Below are 21,437 nucleotides of genomic sequence, written 5' to 3'. Positions count from 1 at the left end.
GAGTGTGCTGTGAGCTAGGTGTTACCCCAGTCTTGCAGATGAGACAGATCGGCTCCAGTGGTGCTAAGAAACTACTGTCCCTGAATGGGAACCCCACCCCATCCGATTACGAAGGCGGCGGCGGTGCTCTTGGCTTCTATAATGTGCCACCACCTCTCCCACGATGAAGCCTTTCCAGCAACCCCACTGCTATGTCCAATGCCTTCTTTTTTATTTTGAAAACGATGTACCATGGGAACCTTTGTAGTTCTGGTGAAGAAGCAAGGGGAAATTTTATGAGGAAAGAGTTTTCTCTCAAGGTGCTCTACCCCAACCTCCACCCCCAACGCTAAGGGTTAGAGGGGGCGGGTAACTTACCTTACAGTAGGCTTCACTCTGAAGCATCCCTCAAGGTGAAATGACACTCTTCATACCACATCTGTCAGTGGCCCTACTTTGGAATTCAGGTGGAGGAGAATTAAGAAGTGGGACTTGACACTGTGCTTCATCTGAGATTGGATAATTATCCTGCTTTCATAGGATTCAAGTGCAGTGTATTAAAATCTATTAGATCATTATTATTTTTTTTTTGGAGGAAATTTTTTGAGGAAATTCTCTAAATGTTGTTTAGCCAGATATTGACTTTTTCTTAGATGCTATCAATACTTTAAGGAACTGCAGAGTCCACCCCTAAGGGGAAGTGATTGTGCTTCAAAAGACAGTTAGAACATAGAAAACAAAGTGTAACTGATGAAAATTGAACTGTTCTCGACTTGAAGGATTACAAGTGAAAAGGATGGCTAATGAACTTCTAGTTTCAGGAAGCAACTTTAAAATACACACACACACACACACACACAAAATAAATAAAAAAATAAAATAAAATACACACACACACACATAAATACAGAGAATAATAAAAATAGCATCACTGCCCAGAATTGTGTAACTAATAATAAATAGTAATAAATTAATTAAAAATTCTGTCATCTTTGTTCATCTTTTCTGAAAAGAAATGAAACATTATAATAAAACATAAAGCTGTAGCCCCCAAGTGATCACTACCCGCAGGTGGCCTCCTTTGAAGCACCAGCAACTTTGTTATTTCCATTTGCTCTCCATATATTTCCATAATGTACTCCCATAAATGACATGTAGGATTGTATGCGTTTAAATATATGCTATATTCTATAGAGTATTTCTTAACATCACTTAGTATTTTTCTGCGTTGAGATATATTAGGCTTAGTCCATTCCTTTTGCGTGCTGAACAGCATTTCATCATGTGCATATACCCCACTCGATCAGTCCGTTCCACAGGTCATAATGGTGCTCCCCATTCTGCGTGGATATCACAGAAGGCACTGCTCAGAAACTTCTGTGGATGGTTTTTAGGGAACAGAGCTGGACGCAGAAGTATTGGGTTGTAGAGTTGGCCTTTCTCATTTCTTATTTTTATTACAGTCTGCCAAATCAGGTGTGTGTAAGAGATGTTATGTTTTCCAAATGTACTATCACTATGAAACTTTTCTTATGAAGAACTTTTATTTTTTAAAATTTATTCCCGTTAACCAGGAGTTCACAAACTAGCGCCTAAAGGCCAGATCTGGCCTCCTGCCTGTTTTGGTAAGTAACTGCTTACTGCCGCTTTCGTCCTACCACGTCAGAGTTGAGCAGTTGCAAGAGAGACTGTATGGCTCACAAAGCCCAAGACATTGACTCAGTGATCTAATATTCAGCCACATGAACTGATAAATAAGAGGAATTTAGAGGGTGACAGAAACCATGGGAAATAGGCATGTGAATGGGATGACGACATTAGAGAAGGCTGAGAGCGTGCCATATGAGCTGAGACCCAGGACATGAGGCATCCACGGCTCAGAGAGGTTAAGTGGTTTGTGATGTCACATGGGGAGTAAGTGGTAGGAGTGAATTTTAAGCTCAGGATAACCCCACCTGTGGGGCTCTTTCCTCTATAATACAGTTGTCTTCTAATCTTATAAACGCAGAACAAAGCAGGTAGGTAAGTGTAGCAGAGAAGCATAAGCAAAATGGTTTAGTTCTCCTGGACTTGGCAGGGCAGAGACTGGGGTGCAGATGTGTTGAAATTTGGAATCGGTACTGATGACTGGGTTTGAATCATAGTCCCAGCACTAACTTTGGCTGAATCACTTAAATTTGCAGCCTTCTTCTTCTTTTTTTTTTTAGTGGGGCGGGGGTGGGAGGGAGCTCATCTGTAAACTGAGGAGGGTGTTTGGATGATCTCCACGGGCTCTTCTGGCTCTCACTTCCTCTGATGCTGTGACTTTAGGAGGTGGCATTTGATCTGGGCTTTGGAGGGTGGGGTGATTTTGACAGGCTGCCTTGTAAATGACAGGAAAAGGTATTCCAGGTGGTGAGAACAATTTGAGCAAAAACACAGTGGATAGTAACTGTGTAGTTAGGAACACTATAGGAAGAGTTCTGGGAATGGTGTACAATAGCAATAGTCTGATCTGACAAGGCTAGGGTTTGATCCTATAGAAGACAGGAGACGCAGGATGCATCTGGCACTGAGCTGGGGGAGGGTCTAAAATTATGCTTAGGATCTGGGGACTTTGTCTTGGAATTTATAGGATTTGAAAGGTCTTGGGTCTTTTCTTAAGCATCTCTGCCCATTGACTAGTCTCTGTGTGACCAGTTCCAGTGATGAAGACTTCTCTAGATCATCTGTTCCATTTTCAGACAGCTTTAAGAGTTAAGACAGTTTTTCATTACATTGAGTCATAGTTTATGAGTTCTAATGATATCTTTTCCAAGGTGTAGATAAAGGCATTGGAACATTTTAAATGGTGGAGGAACATGTTCAGGGATATGTAACCCAAGGGCCTGAAGTAGGCCTATTGCAGCACACATATAATATGTACCCCAGAGGTAGAGATAACTTTTAAAAGCCTTTATTTAGAAAGCATTCCATTCATGAAATGTGTATGCACTTATGTTGGATCAGTCAGTGACCAAGAATCTGGTGATAAGCCAGGATTCCTATTCTCACACTCTTCCCAGACTCATGGGGAAGATGGACCAGTAGACCATTGTGACAAGGCCTCTGGGATTTGGGGCAGGAGCACTTGACCTGGCAGATAAGAGGCGAAGAGTCAAAGGGTAGGTAAGGGTTCCTGGAAGTTAAGGAGCTGTCTAGATTGATCAAGGAGGTGGAAGGGCAAGCACTCCAGGGATGGGGAGCATGGAGATAGAAATGTGAATGAATGTGTCCTATTTAAGGAACTAAAAACTGTTCTGTGGTGGGACCATGTGTCTGTGTAGGGAAGTAGCTGGGAATCAGGCTGGCCTAGTAGACGGAGACCGGTTGTGAGGGGCTGTGTTGCTATGATAAGGATTTTATATTCTGAATTTGATGAGAAGCCAATATTTTTTCATATGCATATGTATATATGTGTGTACATATATATACATATACATGTGTGTATATATGTATTTGAAATATATATATGAAAATACATGTATATATATATATATATATATATATTTTTTTTTTTTTTTTTTGAGAAAGAGAGAGAGAAAGGGTGAATGAGCACAAGTAGGGGAAGGAGCAGAGAGAGAGAGAGAGAGTCTTAAGCAGACTCCACACCCAGCAAGGAGCCCAGCATGGAGCCCAGTTGCACAATCCTGAGATCATGACCTCAGCAAAATCAAGAGTTGGACGCTTAACCAACTGAGCCACCTTGGCACCCCACCAATATATTTTTTAATTGAAGTATAAATGACATATAATATCTTACTAGTTTCAGGTGTATATTATAGTGATTCAATATTTTTATACTGAATGAAATGATCCCCAAGATAACTTGCTACCCTCTGTCATCGTACAAAGCTATTACAATATTATTGACTTTACTACCTATACTGTACATTACATCCCCTTGACTGACTTCTTTTATAACTGGAAGTTTGTACCCCTTAATCCCCTTCTCCTTTTTTCTCCCACCCCCAGCCCTTCCCCACTCTAGTAACCAACAATGTGTTTCTTATATCTATGAGTCTGTTTCTGTTTTATTTTGTTTATTCACTTGTGTTGTTTTTTAGATTCCACATATAAATGAGATCATAGGGTATTTGTCTTTTGTTGACTTATTTCACTTAGCATAATCTTCTAAGTGAATCCATCCACGTGATTGCAAATGGTGAGGTTTCATTCTTTTTATAGCTGAGTAATACCTCCTTTATCCATTCATCTGTCAATGGACACTGAATTGCTTCCATATCTTAGCTATGGTAAACAATGCTGCAAACCTAAGGGTTTGCATCTCTTTTGGTGGGTATTTTCATCATCTTCAGTTAAATACCTAGAAGTAGAATTGCTGGATCATATGGTAATTTTACTTAAAATTTTTTTCCATACTGTTTTCCATAGTGGCTATACCAATTTACATTTCCTCCAGCAGTACACCAGGGCACCCTTTTCTCCACATTTTCACCAAAAACATGTTGTTTTATGTATTTTTGATAATATCTGACAGGTGCGAAATGATATCTCATGGTGGTTTTGATTTACATTTCTCTGGTGATTAATGATGTTGAACATCTTTTCATGTGCCTGTTAGCCATCTGTATTATCTTCTTTGGAAAATTTCTATTCACATTCCCTGTTTATTTTTAAAGTGAGTTACTTGTTTTTTTGTTTTTTTTTTTTTTTTTTTTTTTTTTTTACTTTGAAAAGATTTTATTTGACAAAGAACAAGCAGGGGGAGGAGCGAGCGGGAGAAGCAGACTCCACTTGGAGCATGGAGCCTGATGGACTTGATCCCAGGGCCTTGGGATCATGACCTGAGCTGAAGGCAGACAATTAACCGACTGAGCCACCCAGGAATTGCTTCTTATGGATACATTAGATTAGATGCTGCTTTATAATCTGTTTACAAAAATTAAAAAAAAAATCAATTATGTTGTCTTGATTTGTAGGTTTTCTTTCAATATCAGTAAAAGGAGCTGTTCTTCATACAAGTAAATCTCGTGGCATTAGCCCTAGAAAAGGAAAAACATTTGAGATTTACAAGACGATCCACATCAGAAGACAGAAGAGCGAAAGAATTAAAAAAAATATCTTTGTCCTTATAATGGTCTATCTCAGAAGCCAGATCCGTATTGGTTTTCTCAACATGTATTCAGGTTCGGGATAAGATCATCATAGATTTACTTGTTTTTTTGTATTAAAAGTCAGTATTCTCTTTTTTTCACCTCTTTATCCATTTTATTCTTTTTAAAATTTTAGTTTCAGTATAGTTAATATACAATTTTACATTTGTTTCAGGTGTATAATTTAGTGATTCAACAATTTTGTGCATTACTCTGCATCATGATAAGTGTACTCTTACTCCCCATTACCTATTTCACCCATCCCCCTAGCCACTTCCCCTCTGGTAACCATCATTTGTTCTCTATACTTAAGAGTTTATTTTTGGTTTGTCTTTTTCTTCCTTTGTTCATTAGTTTTGTTTCTTAAATTCTACATATGAGTGAAATCATATGGTATTTGTCTTTCTCTGACTTATTTCATTTAGCATTATACTCTCTAGATCCATCCGTGTTGTTGCAAATAGCAAGATTTCATTCTTTTTTACAGAGTAGCCAATATTCTTAAAAATAGTTTTTCCTCTACAATTTATAGAATGTACATATACATTCCTCTTAAAGATATTAGAACATAGGGAAAACATGAAGAAATAGAAATCATCTCTAATCTCACTAATCATAAATAACCACTGTTAAAACATTTTGCCATTTTTCCAACCAAGTGTGGTTCTATGCCTAGATACAGACGAAAAGCATGATCTTATTGCAAAGTAGAGTTTGTATCCTGCCTTTTCTATTATAATGCTGTGTGTCAGCATTTCCTAGGCTGTGTCATTAAAAATTGTTTGAGAATTTAACTATTAATGTTGACATATAAAAGCCCAAAAGAGGACTGTGCCTTATAGTTGAATGCCTTATAATGGGTTAAATTTTAAGTTTCTTGCATTTTTCACTATCTTTTTAAAAGATGTATTTATTTGAGAGAGAGAGAGAGCACATGTGTGCATGTGTACATGGTGGGGGAGGGTCGGAGGGAGAGGGAGTGAGAATCTTAAGCAGACTCCCTGCATTAGTGGGGAGCCCCAAACCGGGTTTGATCCCACCACCCCCAGATCACAACTTGAGTCAAGAGTTGGCTGCTTTCACCCACTGAGCCACCCAGGCACCCTGCATATTTCCACTATTATAAATAATGTGTTTGTAAATTTGGATTCACATCTGCCTATTTCCTTGAGGCCATGTCAGTGGTTGCCCCTTAAGCAAGAGTGTGATGGACTCAAGTGTGTATAAAGCCGTCTAACTGGTGTGAAGCGTGGACCAGAGACAAGCAGAGAAAAGATGCTGTTTGAACAATTTAGGCCAAATATAAGGGTGTGAACTAAGTTATTGGCAGCAGGTCAGAGAAAAGAGGACATGGTAAGATTCTTCAGGTGTTTATTGTTGTTGTTGTTGTTGTTTTATTTTGGAAGTGAATTTATTTTTAATTAATTAATTAATTTTTTAATAATAAATTTATTTTTTATTGGTGTTCAGTTTACCAACATACAGAATGACACAGATTCTTCAGGTGTTTGCTTGAACACGTGTGAGAGAGCTCTCTGGGAACCTGCTGGAAGCTATTAGCCTTTGGTACATATTCGTTCAGGGGTTTGGGGACCTTTAGGGTGACTGTAGTTGGTAGGGCAAAGAAAGTAGTGGAGATTCATGGCTCTCTTTTCTGAGATAGGAAATACCAAGAGGGAAGAACAAGTTTGAGGGGTTGGCTTGGGGAGGAGAAATTTATGAGACCAGTATTAGATGCACCAGGTAAAACTGTGAGGGAGACGGTTTACAAATTGAGTTAACAGCTTAGGAGAGAGGTCAGAGCCGATGTTGAGAACATGGGAGCCATCTTCACAAAGGTGGTAATATCGAGACCCTGGACACAAGAGCAGTCCTGGATATCCGGGTGTTTATGAGAAGAGTACTGGAGCAGGGAGGCTACTTGTTCCTAAGTAGGAGACAAGGGGGAAACTAGAGAAGGAGTGAGGAGCTAAGAATAGAGGAATTCAGAAGAGAATGGTGTTGAGGAAGCCAAAAGAGACAAGAATTTCAAGGAAAAAGTCATCAAACTGTCAAATGTTGCAGAGGTCAAGCAAGGAAAGGACTGGAAGGTATCCATAGGAGCAATTTAAGTCACGTGTAAATGTGGGAGGAGCAGGTTCCGAGGAGCTGTGGGGTGGAAGCCCGAGTACAGCTGTGCAGTGAGACAAGAAGGGAGCCGAGGGAGCAGAGTGTGCGTGGCTTTTTTTCTAAGAGAGCTTGTTGTGAAGGGCTGGGGAGGGCAAGGTGATAGCTCCAGTGAGATGGGGCAGTGGAAGTTTGCTTTTCTTTTCTTTTCTTTTTTTTTTTTTTTTTTAAAGATTTTATTTATTTATTCATGAGATAGAGAGAGAGAGAGAGAGAGAGGCAGAGGGAGAAGCAGGCTCCATGCAGGGACCCTGACACGGGACTTGATCCCGGGACTCCAGGATCACGCCCTGGGCCGAAGGCAGGCGCCAAGCCACTGAGCCACCCGGGATCCCCAAGTTTGCTTTTCCTTATTTACATTTAAACAAGGAAAGCTAGATTTCCAGATCATATGACTTTGATTAGTTCTCTGACATTTGCTCTTTGCCATGTGTAAAATCTTTTTTTTTTTTTTTTTTGGTGATTATTTTTTTGGATGCTGTATACTCTTTCCAAGCTTCCAATGAGCGCACTGCTGCCCAGACTGCTAGCATCCTGCTTCAAGTTCTGCTGAAACAGGCCGAGACTCCTGTGTTTGCTCACAGAGTCTCATTGGATCTTAGTAAGACTCCCCTCTCAGTTTTTAAGCTTCACCATGCTACTATTTGGAATTACAGTTTCAAAATTACAGAACATGACGTGTGTCCTTGAAGTTTGACCTTTACCTGAAGAATTGGTCAAAAATGGTAAATGTTTAAATGTTGCAGTTTAGAGAATGTCTTTATTGTGTTGCCAAATGCTGAATGACAGGGAGCTTTAATTCTAACAAGCTCTAATTAGAGAGAGGGGGGAAAAATCAAAGGGTGATGTCAACCAGAATCAAAGTGAATCAGAACAAGAAATACTTTTATTGGTTACAGAACATTAACAATGCGTGGTGTATAGTCTTATTCACTTCCTTTACTAGCAATGAAAGTACTGCAGGCGGTCTCTAGGGGGCTCAGACAGTCTTATTGAACACATAATCATTTTGATAGTTGTTTTTCGCTGGTAACACAATGCTGTTTGGGGCTGCAGAAAATTATTTATTTTTAGAGATAGGCTAAAGAATTCTTAGCTTTAAAAAAAACAAGGCAACATGGCAAATATTTCCAATGTAGGAAGAAGTGGACAGTCAAGGCAACATATCCACTGGTTTCCTACTTAACGGTGAATTAGCCTATTTTTTTTTTAAAGATTTTATTTATTTATTCATGAGAGACACAGAGAAAGAGAGGCAGAGACACAGGCAGAGGGAGAAGCAGGCTCCATGCAGGGCCCCGGATGCGAGACTTGATTCTGGGATCCCAGGATCACACCCTGGGCCGAAGGCAGACGCCCAACCGCTGAGTCACCCAGGCATCCCGAGTTAGCCTATTTTTGAGTATTATTTCTCTTACTTAGAAGAATTACTTTAAGGTTATTGACGTAAAAGGAGTTAAATAAAGGATACACACACGTACAAATACTTCAGTGCACATCGACACGGGCATGTATACCATCTAGGTGCAGGATTGTGCTGTGTAAGGAACCCGGTTCTCTTTCTCTAGGATGGAGCTTACTTTGAAATTCTTGGTCCTTTCTTCTTCCTTTGCTTCCCAGTGAAGTTCAATATTACATCTTCTAACTCCCTTTGCGACCCCTCCTGCTCCCCTTCCTGTCTAGAACCTTCAGGCCATTCCTTTAATCATTCTTTCCTCATTCTAGCCAACTCTCCTTGCTCCTTGACTTTCTACGGGATCTGATTCAACCTGCCCGGGTGCACCTCCTCATGTCATCATGTGACTGTGCCGGGGCTGCTGAGCCCTGCTAGCTAGAACTGGACAAGCATGCCAGTTGTAGCCTCCGTGAACTCATGGGCCCCAGTTGGCTAAGCCCTCAAGGAGGCCTTAGCAATCCTAGACGGGCCCCCAAGCAGTTCTTCCCGGTATGGCTACTCTGCACGTCCACCCCCATCTTTAGACTTCCTCCCTGTCACCTGTTCCCTCTGTTTCAGAAAATGATCTTGACTCCTATCTTTTTGAGGCCACCAGGCAGGAATTCCCGATCGTCCCTCCTTTCTGCTACTCTCTGTCGCTGCCTACACATTTTCTCAACCCTTCTATCGCCTTCTAGTTCTTTTCCTGCTTTTTCTCCAAAACTTTGTCACCAGGCTGCTCCAAAAGAAGAGTGCCTGCTTGCTTCCCTTTCTGTTCCCTGGCTCTCATCAAACTGCTCTTGACGAAGTTAAACTGTCAACGCCTATGAGGTATAGTGTTCAACCTTTACCTAATTTGCCGCTATCGTATTTTAATATTACTGAGCGCTACCTCTAAGCATCGTGTTCGGTTTTTATGAAACCTCCTCTCTTTGGGATTTTCTTTTTTTTTTTTTTTTTTAATTTATGATAGTCACACAGAGAGAGAGAGAGAGAGGCAGAGACATAGGCAGAGGGAGAAGCAGGCTCCATGCACCGGGAGCCCGACGTGGGATTCGATCCCGGGTCTCCAGGACCACACCCTGGGCCAAAGGCAGGCACTAAACTGCTGCGCCACCCAGGGATCCCGTGGGGTTTTCTTCCATCTTAGGTTCTCGCTACTTCAAAGCTGCCATTTTCCCAAAGTAGCAGGAAAAGATTTGAACATGTAATTCTTCACAAAATAATAATTGTTATGAATGCTTGTAATTCAGTATCACCTATCCTTCTAAAACTATACTTTTTTTGTCATATGAATATATCATAGTTTAGTACTTGTGACACTTTTAGAAAGTAAGAAATATATATTAATTATCCTTGATTTCTTCTTTCCTAGTTAATGAAGGAGTTCCCCTTGCTGAGCATGTTCAACATCCATGAAAACCTTTTAGAAGCCCTTCTGGAGCTACAAGCATATGCTGATGTTCAGGCAGTCTTAGCAAAGTATGATGGTAAGTTCCTGGTATCTTTATCTACTTGAGTATTAGAGAGTATTTTTCTCTTCTTGTTGTGTTTTGTGTGATTAGATCGGAAGGATCATTTCACATAGTACAGGACTTTGATAACGATCCACTTAGAGAATTTTCACCTACAGTTTTATGATGGCATTTTATAGGATCTGAGAGTTTAATGGTTGGTTAGTGGGGCCAGAAGTGTCCCGTGGTCTGCACTACATTCCTGTCCCCCCTCCCAGTAGGTTCCCTTTCTCCTCTTCCTGTCAACAGGAGCTATTTATGCACTGCTTTAGTGCCGCCATGGTCGGGATCGCTCAGAACCTCTGCAGGCCCCACATATCCTGTTGGGACAGCCCCGACTGTTCGAGCTCCTGCTAGGACCCCACGTCGGATGACTGTGACCACTCCTGTTTGGTCATGTTGATCCTTTGAAGCAACGTAGAACAGCTAGTAGCCCTTACTACAGCCCTTGCGACAGCTCAGGAAATATTTGAGGGCACTCAAGTGCCCTTCATCCCAGGTCTTCTCCTTCTTAGCCTGTCACCTGTTCCCTCTGTTTCAGAAAATGATCTTGACTCCTATCTTTTTGAGGCCACCAGGCAGGAATTCCTGATCGTCCCCCCTTTCTGCTACACCTACACATTTTCTCAACCCGGGAATATCCTCCCACCCCCCGGCCCCCATTTCTTTATGTGAAGGACTTTGAAGTTACTTCACCATTCAGATTACTTACCCATGAGCTTATTTCATTTTGCCAGTTCTTAATAAACCAGAAAAATAAACTGACACATCTCAGAGATTTCCAAACTCTTGTGTTATGTTGCCATTGTCTGTGAATTCACTGATGAATTGCATATGAATTATCCACATAAACTCCCTGCCATGACGTAGCTCCTGGAATCTCTGCAGAATTTTATATTATTCTACCTATTTCGTTAACTCTCTCCCCAAGATAAACATGTCTGCTTATAGAATGGATGTTAGGGGGTGATTACTTTTACCACACGCTCATTTTTTGCTTTAAAAAGTATTCTGTTTTTAGTAAGCATCTTCAGGACATTTAAAGTACTACTCAGGTCAAAATTTCCAGGAATTCCTCAGACACATAGAACAAAGGATTTTATTTTAACACACAGTTCTTCATAAGGGATCCCTGAAGCAGGTTGGAGTTGTTACCTCCTACAGTTGGGGAAACTGAGGCACTGGGCGACTTAGCTGTGTTTTGTTTTGTTTTGTTTTTTTTGTTAATTCCTGCTCAAATCAGTGGAAGCTATAAGCCCGCAGCCAGTGATGGCATTACTTGGCCTGTGCAAATATAAGCACCCCGTGTAACAAGATACAGGCTACCTAGTATGGAACTGATTTTAGGAAGAGAGAAAAGTATTTGTGGCGTGCTTGACAGTAAACAAAATAAAGACTGTTTGGCCTTCATGTCAGCTCAGTTTTGTTCTCTGTTTACTTGCTGGGATCTCACTATTTGGCTGATCTTGGGAATCGAAGCCAGAAGGCTACCTCATAAGCAAAATGCTCATACACCGAGGGTCTTTTGGTACGAAAGGAACCCAGTCCCGTGTACCTGGGTTCAGGTGGCCGTGCACATTTCCCAGCTGCTCCCCTGTAGCCGTTGTGCCATAGCAGCGTTCTGGTGTTCTCATCCCTCGTGCTGACCTATGCTCAACCCACTACACACCAAGGCTTAGGAAAAAAGATCTAACTGGTAGAGCCTTTGATACCTCAAGTCTCGTAAGGCTCCTCTCGCAGCGATCTCAGCTCATTACAGACATCATCAGCTTTGTGTTATAAGACTGATTGTAAAATGGAGAAATGAACTCATTTGGAGCTTTCTGTGATCTCTATCAATCCCATTGCACAGCCTCGGCTCCACAACAACCAAACGCTGATTTATTAGATTCTGATAACATATGTTCACATTATTTGTTACAACAGCCCGTCCCACCCTCCGCTAAATCTTGGCTCACACTTTGCAAAATTCCTTCGTCGCGAATGGACAAACTCACCATACCAGGGCCCTTGTGTTGAGCTTTGTTTATGTTGTGTACCTGGCAACAGAGATGATGTTCTTATTCATTATTCATGGAAAAAGAGCCTCATTAGTGGCAGGACACAAACTGTTGCTGAGATGCCTTGGTAGGAGTTTTGAGTTCAGCAGTTGTCAATAGACTGCAGATGACCTAACCCCGACTGAATTCTGGAGGGTGTTTTGGTGAGGACTTGGCCCAGGCCTGTGTCATTTACAGTAGAAATATAATGAAGTGGCTGCTGAAGTTATTGTTCTTGTAGAATGAGCAGCAGCCACACAAGACTGTTAAAAAAATCCGCCTCTTGTTTCTCACCCCACACCATGGCTTTTTCAAGGCCATCCCGGCTGCTTTTCCTGGAGACCCAAAGGATCTTGACTGGGTTGTTGCCTCATTTTTCTGGCCCCGTGCAAGAAAGTGTGGGTGCTTTAGAGGGCTTGGAGTACAGACAGCAGTTAGGGGCGCCCTGTTCGTCACCCTAGTTCGGATGTCATCAGTCTTATCCACGAGATGCTGGAGACAGTACTTTGAATCCCAGCCTCTCCATCCCTCTTGATGGAGCCACACCCAGAGCAGCAAGATTATATGTTATCTTTGCAAATTGGAATGCTCTGGTTGGGTAGCTATTTCTTGGATGGTTTATGGGTACAGCGGTCCTCCTTTATTACTTTTGCTAGGTGGCCGAATTTTTCAAATAGCGTGTTGGGAAGTGACACAGTGGGATTTGTGCTGCTTCCCTGACCTTTGCAGAAAGGATTTAGAAATACGACAAGGCAGGGGGGTGGGGGGTGCGGGGAGCCAACATGTTCAAAGGAAGGAGGGAGGTAACATATATCCTTTTGCCTCATTCTTTTTGTTCTCCATCTTTTAAAAAAAATTTTTTGGCTTTGAGTTTTCAAAGTGACATTTACAAACTCCTCTTACGGTGAAGCACCTGGATCCCTAGTAGGATGGCCAGTTAATTGGTCATACCTCCTTGTAATCTGTAGTCTAATTTTGATTTTGCCCTTGAGATAACTTCTCGTGTTATATTATTCCAGCCATTAGTCTGAAGTGCTGTCTTGCTGTCCTCAGGAGTTTTTATACTCTTTTTTCAATTCACTAACCCACATTATGGGTGGGCAGTTTTTTTTTTGTTTTTTTTTTTTAATTAATTTATTTATTTATTTATGATAGAGAGAGAGAGAGAGAGGCAGAGACACAGGCAGAGGGAGAAGCAGGCTCCATGCACCGGGAGCCCGATGTGGGATCCGATCCGGGGTCTCCAGGATCGCGCCCTGGGCCAAAGGCAGGCACCAAACCGCTGCGCCACCCCCCGGTGGGCAGTTTTTTATCCAGGTCCTTCATACAACAGCAGCCACAACTAGCATTATTGAGTTCTTATATTTTGCCAGGGTCGGGTATGAGTCTAAGCTCCACAGATGAACTCACTTATTCTTACCACAGGCATACGAGGCCAACCCTGTTATCACTCCTGTTTTATAGCGGTGGTAACTCTACAGAGATAAGTAACTTGTTCAACTGAAGAGCCTAAGAGTCAAAGTAAAGCCATGGAGACGTTATATTGTAAGAGAAAAGAGACAAACTGAGGTCAGTTTTTGTCTAATAAGATGTGAATTCGATGAGGCAAAGAAAGCCAGAATAAAAACTGAGGTGGTCTGACTCCAGGCCCACGGTCTTGGCCGTCATGCTTCCACTGTCTCTGCTGTTGGCAGTATCTTTTTTTTTTTTTTTTTTTTTTTGGGCGGTATCCTTTTAATTGCTTTTCATTAATGCCGTTCTTCTTGTTATTATTAGCTTCAGTTTATCAAGAACCTACCGTGTGCCAAGCAGGTTATGCATATTACCCGTAACCCTCAATAACCTTGCAAGGAGATAGTTATTCCATTTCTGCAGATGCAGAAACTGAGGCTGGTGAGTTTAAGTAACTTTCAAGACCACATTCCTTGAAAACTGCAGAACTGGGATTCAAATCCAGGTCTATCTGGCTCTGAAAGCCCATGTGTTTTCCATAAATGTAAGCCTTGCTAAAATGACTTGCTCTGCCTCTCTCGCTCCTTTTAGAAAGGCATGAATGAGGTGGGCTGGAGCTGTGGTGCACACTTTCAGTGATGCCAGATTGTCCTTTAAGATTCCTTTTTAATCATTCCTTAAGAACTTGGTGTATCTCTGTTTGCTTGTCTTTCTGAAGCTGCCTTCAAAAATGGCTTTCTCTTCTCAGTCACCTTGTGCCTCATTTCTTTGTCACAAAGGGAGTTTGATGTATGGTGTTGATTTAATTTGAGTTCATCATCTTTTTTTTTATTTCTAGTCATACATTAGTTATAAACACAAATGTTTTTAAGATCATTAAGTCATCAGAACCTTCTTTTAGAACCATTGAGAAAGTTGTTACAAGCTTTGGGTTGCCTTTCAAAGGAGCTTATAGGCCACCTACGTTGAAAACTGAAGTCTCAAAGATTAGGGTGATAATGTGGAAAAGAATTCATGCATTTTTTATTCATTATCATTTGTGCATTTCAACGTTAGAAGAATCTTATAGAGCAAGTGGATGCGAGTGTGATTGCTGCAAGTTACCTTTGGGAGCACCTAGTTTTGTCTGTCTCAAGTTAGCAAATTTGTCTCGAGAATTAAAGAAGTTAATCCATGTTAAATGTTTAGAACAGTGCGGGGTACACGTTAAGCATTCAGTAACTCTTCGCCATTATGAAGAGCCAAGAGCCCTCCTGAACTTTACCACGTTCTCAATCAGTTTTGTTCGAAAGGAAGACCACATATAAACTGTCAGTTAAAATGAGAGAATAAGAGCCCTGGCTTGTGCCCAGTGTTAAGGCCTGTTACTAAAATGAATTATGGATCTAATAGGACATGTAGATAGATAAATATTTGATAAGAATGGAAATGCTGAATTGCATCTACAAACAATTCTTAAACTTTTGGAAAGCTGAAAAAAAACAATGCCAGAGATTTTCATTCCTGATCAAAAGACAAATTGTTTCAGCCTTGGGGCAGTTTGCACCAGTGGCGATATAAATCCAAGCTCTTTTGGATATTTACTCCATTAGGTGATTTAGTGATTGCCCTTAATTTGGTGACGGAAATTTCCCTGCGAGGGACAAACTGGTCTGCTATATAGTCATGAATGTTATATAAATGCAACAACTGTATCAAGACCATTTTTACGGTGCCATCAAGCCCATCCTAAATTAGCATTATTATCTGCCATCTGGTAATGTGCAGAGGGTATACTTTCAAGAACAGGACATATTTCTAACACTGGGGGAAATACTTTCATCTCAGTAGATTGAAAACAGAGTTTCTAAAGAAAGCATTAGGGAATTACTCTATGTTGAGACTATTCAGACAATAAGCTTTTTGCTGATACCGTTTTGCAGAGTCAGCATGTAGTTATAAGTAAAAATTTCGTAAACCGTGTTCATTGCCCAAGGCCTTATAACTAACACAGGCTACTCAACTATCATCACAGTTCCTTTGAAGTGGTCACCGGATACCCTGTCTTTTCATTAGGCTATTTTCCATTTATGTTTAAGGAATAGGCACGAATAAGAGGGATTGGAGATGCCAGGAGGACCAGTGAGTAAAATCTGTTTTCAGGTCCCCAGCGTCAGGCTTTGAGCCTCACGCAGTCCAGACTTCCGAAACAGTGCTTTTCAGTCAAGTGTGTAGTTCTGAGTTACGATGCCACCGGCACAACAGCTTCTGAGATTTATCTCCTACAAAACCAGGCTGCATTTAAGAAAGAAGGTTTGAAATGCAGTCAGTCCCCAGTGACATACTGTAAGCCTGGTCTAGCACCCTTCTCTGGGCTGGCCCTTACGGAAAGATCAAGGATACCAAGATAAATGTTGAAGAGCATCTGTAAAAGTGGGCAAATGAATCACATCACTGCTTCAAAGAAGCACATAATTAGCACTGATACTGTGGGCTATGGCTTCAGGCTGCTAAGGATGAGTCACTGAGAAATGATGGCCCCTTTATAACTTTGCACTGGGTGCCCCGCTGACTTGGAAACCAACAGGTAGATCTGTCAAGCGAACTCGGCCTTTGAAGTTAGCAACTGATTGACTATCATATCATACATGCAGCGAGCAGGAGTTCTAACAATCGATGTTATTTTAATAAAGACTATATGCACGAGAAACTTCTATTGTCTCTGATGATGGAAATCGTTTATGAATGCATACATTTGTAATTCACATAGCTGGCACATGAGCAAACCCTTGAAATTTATATTGGCTTTAGTAATCCTTATTGCTTAGTTATCATAGTTTACCAACGTGACATCCCTCCCCAGCCAGCCATTACCGTCCTATAAACTGCTGTGTTTGACTCCGGGGCACTAGGCACACAAGGGCTCTGTGACACAGACCTTCTAGGGTAATCCAATCCAAAGTTGCAAATAACATCTGGTGTTTGGCTTTGTGGCATAAGATGAATTTTTCTGGGTGTAGTTGAGTCTGTGTCGGCTGCCCCTCCCCCTGCCCCAAATTACTAAGGTCACGTAGTATTTCCCGATTGAATCATTGAACTCCCAGGTGGCACATCTTTTTGAAGTTTTGTATATCAATCCTTTTTATTTCTTCAGTGCACTTTTTCCCTTTAGTTGAAAGGGGACCTTGGATTGGCTTTTTAAAGGTGGGACAAAGAGACCTCACACTGTCTGGAACCAAAAAAAAAGAAAGAAAAAGAATTCTAAGGACAGAATTCTACATTTTTATTGTTTCCTTTGTATCACATCGTGTACGGAAGTAAACTGAGAAATTGTATTGAAGAAAGCCCCTTGGAGGACAGCCTCGCATAATGGGACGGTAGTAGCACATCTAGTCCAGACACAGGTCAGGAAGGAGAAATAGGCTGTATTTTTTGTTTGTTTGGTCCTTCAGGTTAGGGCTCCGAAAATCTCTGTCAAGGCCAAGTGTGGTGGATTCATATAAACTGCCAGACTGTCAGTGTGTTACCTGACCGAGGAAAAGTACTTGATACTCCGTAATCTTAAATGATTACAGGGAGTATTAGGTTAATTTCTTTCCAAATTCATTCAGCAAGGATCCATCAAATCCTTATAATGAAAATACAAACTTTTAGGTGCGTTCAGAGTCAGAGATGAATATAATCTATTCTGTGTTGCCGAGAAGCCTTCAGTCTGGTAGGGAAAGATAGAAAATGTCAACAACCACAGAAAAACCCCAGAACCACCCACAGTAAATTGAGGTGGGATGAATCGGTGCTCGGTGAATCTCTTTCCAACATGCTAAAGTGGTGCAGAGAAGCTCTTTGAGAGCAAGCCCTGTGTTCTCTTCTTCTTGGACGCTCGTGTGCGAGGGTAGACGTTCAGAGCAGCTGTCGTGAGTGCGTGGCTTCTTAGGTGGAGATGCACCAGGACACAGTGTCCTCGCTTGCGGGGTGCTTGGCTTATTAATGAGAGCTGCTACCCTTGAAAATATTGTCTTGGAATCATCGATACAAAATTGACCCTCGATTGACCAAGCTCATGCATAGGAACAGTAACGATCCTTTTAAAATCACATCTTGATTATTATGAGTGTAGATGAACAAAAGGAAATTAGGTCAAAAAGATTATCACTGATAAAACTGTTCTCTGTAAAGTGTTGCCCCATGGGTTTTTCTGAGACACATCAAATTGACAGTTTTACTCCAAATTACATAAATTTATCCCAAGATTATTACACTGAATTTCAGTTTTGCTATTAGGAGCATTTATGGCTTTTGAAAACTTAAGAGTCATTCTCCCTGAGATGACCTTTCCCTTCAGTGGCCTTGTTCCCATAACGGGTCCTAGGGAGCCAGAAGAGGTGTGGTTTGCCTTCCTTGTTTTTGGCCCCAAACCCTTCTACTTCCCTTCAACCTTGTCAGCTTGTACTCTTGCTTTCTTCCTGCCTCATTTGTAAACTCCGCTGCTGTTGCAAACAGATATCTGGCTTTAGAACCAGTACAGTGTCATCTATTTTGCTGGAATGCCATAAGCAACAATAACTGCAGTGCACATGTTTGAGAAATAACAAGTTTCTGATTCCGTGTTAGTACACCCAGCAATCCTGACCCTTTTGGCTTCCAGAAGCTAAATTAGGGGTGAGTGTTTGCATATCAAAGGTGGCCAATACCAAAGGATTTGAGATGCTAGTACATCAGCTTGAGATTTCATTCAGCAAACACATCCACCATGTTTCGGACGTTGTTTTGGGGCAAGGGAACAAAGTGATGAAGAAACACACAGCTTTAACTCCTAACACACACCATGTAAGTAGGAAAGGGAAGTAAGAAAACAATTGCTGTAAAGACTGCAATAGTAACCCAATATGGAAGGGACACCCTACCCGGGGGGAAGTAAGGGAAGTCTTCCCGGGGGAGGTGGCATCTGAGTTGAGCCAGACAGTGAAAATATTAGAGACAAAGACCATATGGAAAGGTTCAAGAGGAGGATTGACCCAGGTTCCGTGGAGTATTCCATGTATCCTACAAAGCAGGGATGGTGGAGGGCTGCGGCAAAGCGCCGAAGATGCATTGTGTGAGTTGGGTAAGGACTGGACCTCACAGAGCTTTGGACCTAATTCTACAGGCAGCGGAGAGACCAGGAGGCAGTGTTAGCAGGGATGGGGTCCATCTGACCTCAGAGTGGAGAGAGCGGCACAGTAGATTCATACTCTGCCCTTTTTTGACTCGAGGTGGTTGAGGGAAGAGCACACGGTGTAGAGGGACTAGGACAGGAAGGGCTGCAGTGCCACTGAAGGGCACTGGGGACGTGGTTTCCGACCGCAGAGAAGCAGAATTCTATCTGTTAGGGAGATACCTGGTAGGTTTTCAACCAGAAAGTATAAAAGAACCATTAGAGTTTGGTTTTCTTCTTTAAACAACAAATGGGAATCCCAGTGCAGAAACTTTTTTATTTCCTGGGTTATCAGAGCTTCCTTTTTAAAGCTCTAAGCACTTAATTTCATTTGGTTTCCAGTGATCTCTTAACTACAGGAAATTGAGGTCTGTGTAGACCTAGTGTAACTGTAGATAATCTGCCAGGGGAGTGTAACTAAGACACAGTGAGAGCCTGCCGGGACTCCTGCAGCCCATTAACACCTAGCTACTTCTGCTCAGTCCGACAGGGACACGGGGAGAAGAAAATGTGGCATGTGGGGAACAGGTGGAGTGTCCCCCTAGGCTTTACAGGTTCTGAACTTGGAGACATGCCTGCCTGGGGATGCAGATCGACGTGTCTCATTTGCTAAAAGCAAAGCATCTGATCAATTCTTGCCATGCTGACTACTTGTTCAGCTGCTACTAAAGTAGGCAAAGCCTGAGAGTCATTAATATGCCGAATTTAACTTTTACCAAACTGGAAGAACCTTAAGAGAAGGAGATCGTGTTCTCTTACAGCTCATAGTAGTAAAAGAAGGGAGCGCTAGTCGTTGCCAGATTTCCTGAATCCAAAAACAAACAAAAGCCAAAAGCTATACCCTTTCTTTAAGTCGGAGGAAAGATAAATATAAACCTCTAACTTGAGATTCAGTGAACAGCTTTGTGCTGGCACCACCGGGCATAGGAGACCGAGAGATTTTTAAGTGGAAATAGTTCAAGAGAGATGGGAGATTCTCAAAGATGACATTATAGTTATTCCCAGTGGAAAGAAAATGTAAAGGAAACACAAATGATTAAAGTGTATGAAAGGTCAGAGTGACAAATAGTTGAATAAGTGTATACAAGCGGGGTAGAAACCTGTAAGCAGGTGTTTAGGGTTGTTAATGTCCAGAAGAACCTAAAGTCTCAAGACTGCCCTCGTGAAGTTGTTTTCTTTTTTTTTTCAATAATAAATTTATTTTTTATTGGTGTTCAATTTGCAAACATACAGAATAACACCCAGTGCTCATCCCGTAAAGTGCCCCCCTCAGTGCCCGTCACCCAGTCACCCCGACCCCCCGCCCTCCTCCCCTTCCACCACCCCTAGTTCGTTTCCCAGAGTTAGGAGTCTTTATGCTCTGTCTCCCTTTCTGATGTTTCCCACTTATTTTTTCTCCCTCCCCCTTTATTCCTTTTCACTATTATTTATATTCCCCAAATGAATGAGACCATATAATGTTTGTCCTTGAAGTTGTTTTCCAAGCAAAATGATGAAGAAAGTACAAGAGAATGACAATAAAGAAAACAGAAGCAAGCATCACGTTGGCAGTACAGGATGGTGATGGGACCTGGCATTGCAAGGCCAGTTCTATCACTAACTAGTTACCCGGCTCTTAAACATACTGTTTAGCTTTTCTGATCTTGTATTTTTTTCATCTGTAAAATAAAAGATTTTTGACCTTCATGGTTGTGTGCTGCTGTCCAATTCTTTGATCTATCTTGTAGAGCTCCTGTTTGGAGAAGATAGTTAATGTGTTAATAATTGGATGAAAATATACTTTTATTCATTCTTATTTATTATTTGCCCTCAATACTTTTGATTTTTTTTTTGAGGGGGGGGGGTTAGAATTTCAACAAATAAGTCAATCACAGTAAAATTCTAGGAGATGATCATGTGTTTTTTTAACATTTAGGAAGGAAAGAGATGATTGAAGCTCCAACATGGATTTACAAAGGAAGTTGTGCTAAATAGAAATAGTGGATGTAAAAATATTTGTAGTCTATACAATAGTCTTTAAATGTTTCTTACTAATTTGAATGGCCATCTTCTTCATATTTCTGAATTAGAGGAATGCCATAGACATATGTATTTATTTAATTAAAATATTTGATAATGTTTTGAATGGTACCTTGTTAGGTACTGTGGAGCAATATAGTCAGATGCCAATTGTATCGTGATAAATGGTGTGATTTAATGGTACAAGAGGTACATCTAATATCTATTAAAACTATTAGGGCAGCCCCGGTGGCGCAGCAGTTTTGCGCCGCCTGCAGCCCAGGGCGTGATCCTGGAGACCCTGGTTCGAGTCCCATGTCAGGCTCTCTGTATGATGCCTGCTTCTCCCTCTGCATCTCTGCCTCTCTCTCTCTCTCTGTGTGTGATTATCATAAATAAATAAAAATTAAAACAAAGAAAAAAACTATTAATAAATGGCAAAATTTAATGGTTTAAATAGTATATGTAATACCTGTTATTACCATTAATAAATGGCTGTGCAGACCACTGCAAATTTAGGGTGATCCCTAGAATACCATTCCTGGA

The 21,437-nt window shown here is 41.3% G+C and overlaps 1 protein-coding gene and 1 non-coding gene across 12 annotated transcripts in view; one reads left to right on the top strand and one right to left on the bottom strand.

Annotated features, from left to right (window-relative positions):
* Positions 1-21,437, top strand: part of ST7 (suppression of tumorigenicity 7) — a 241,643-nt gene that overhangs the window by 171,884 nt on the left and 48,322 nt on the right. For all 11 annotated transcript variants that reach the window (XR_013356384.1, XM_077856019.1, XM_077856021.1 and 8 more), the window contains one exon: positions 10,091-10,205. Coding sequence is in view for 10 of the 11 variants with exons in the window: in XM_077856019.1 (XP_077712145.1) it covers positions 10,091-10,205 (115 nt within the window). In the remaining variant the exon portion in view is untranslated. The remainder of the gene's footprint in view (positions 1-10,090; positions 10,206-21,437) is intronic.
* LOC144289225 (small nucleolar RNA SNORD50) lies at positions 5,103-5,172 on the bottom strand. The gene has a single exon (XR_013357217.1). It is a non-coding gene; the product is annotated as a small nucleolar RNA SNORD50 (small nucleolar RNA).

Source organism: Canis aureus, chromosome 18 (assembly GCF_053574225.1).
Source record: "Canis aureus isolate CA01 chromosome 18, VMU_Caureus_v.1.0, whole genome shotgun sequence".
In the NCBI taxonomy this organism is placed as follows: domain Eukaryota; kingdom Metazoa; phylum Chordata; class Mammalia; order Carnivora; family Canidae; genus Canis; species Canis aureus.
Note: the sequence above shows the minus strand (reverse complement) of the source record. Positions and strands in the feature narration are given on the sequence as shown.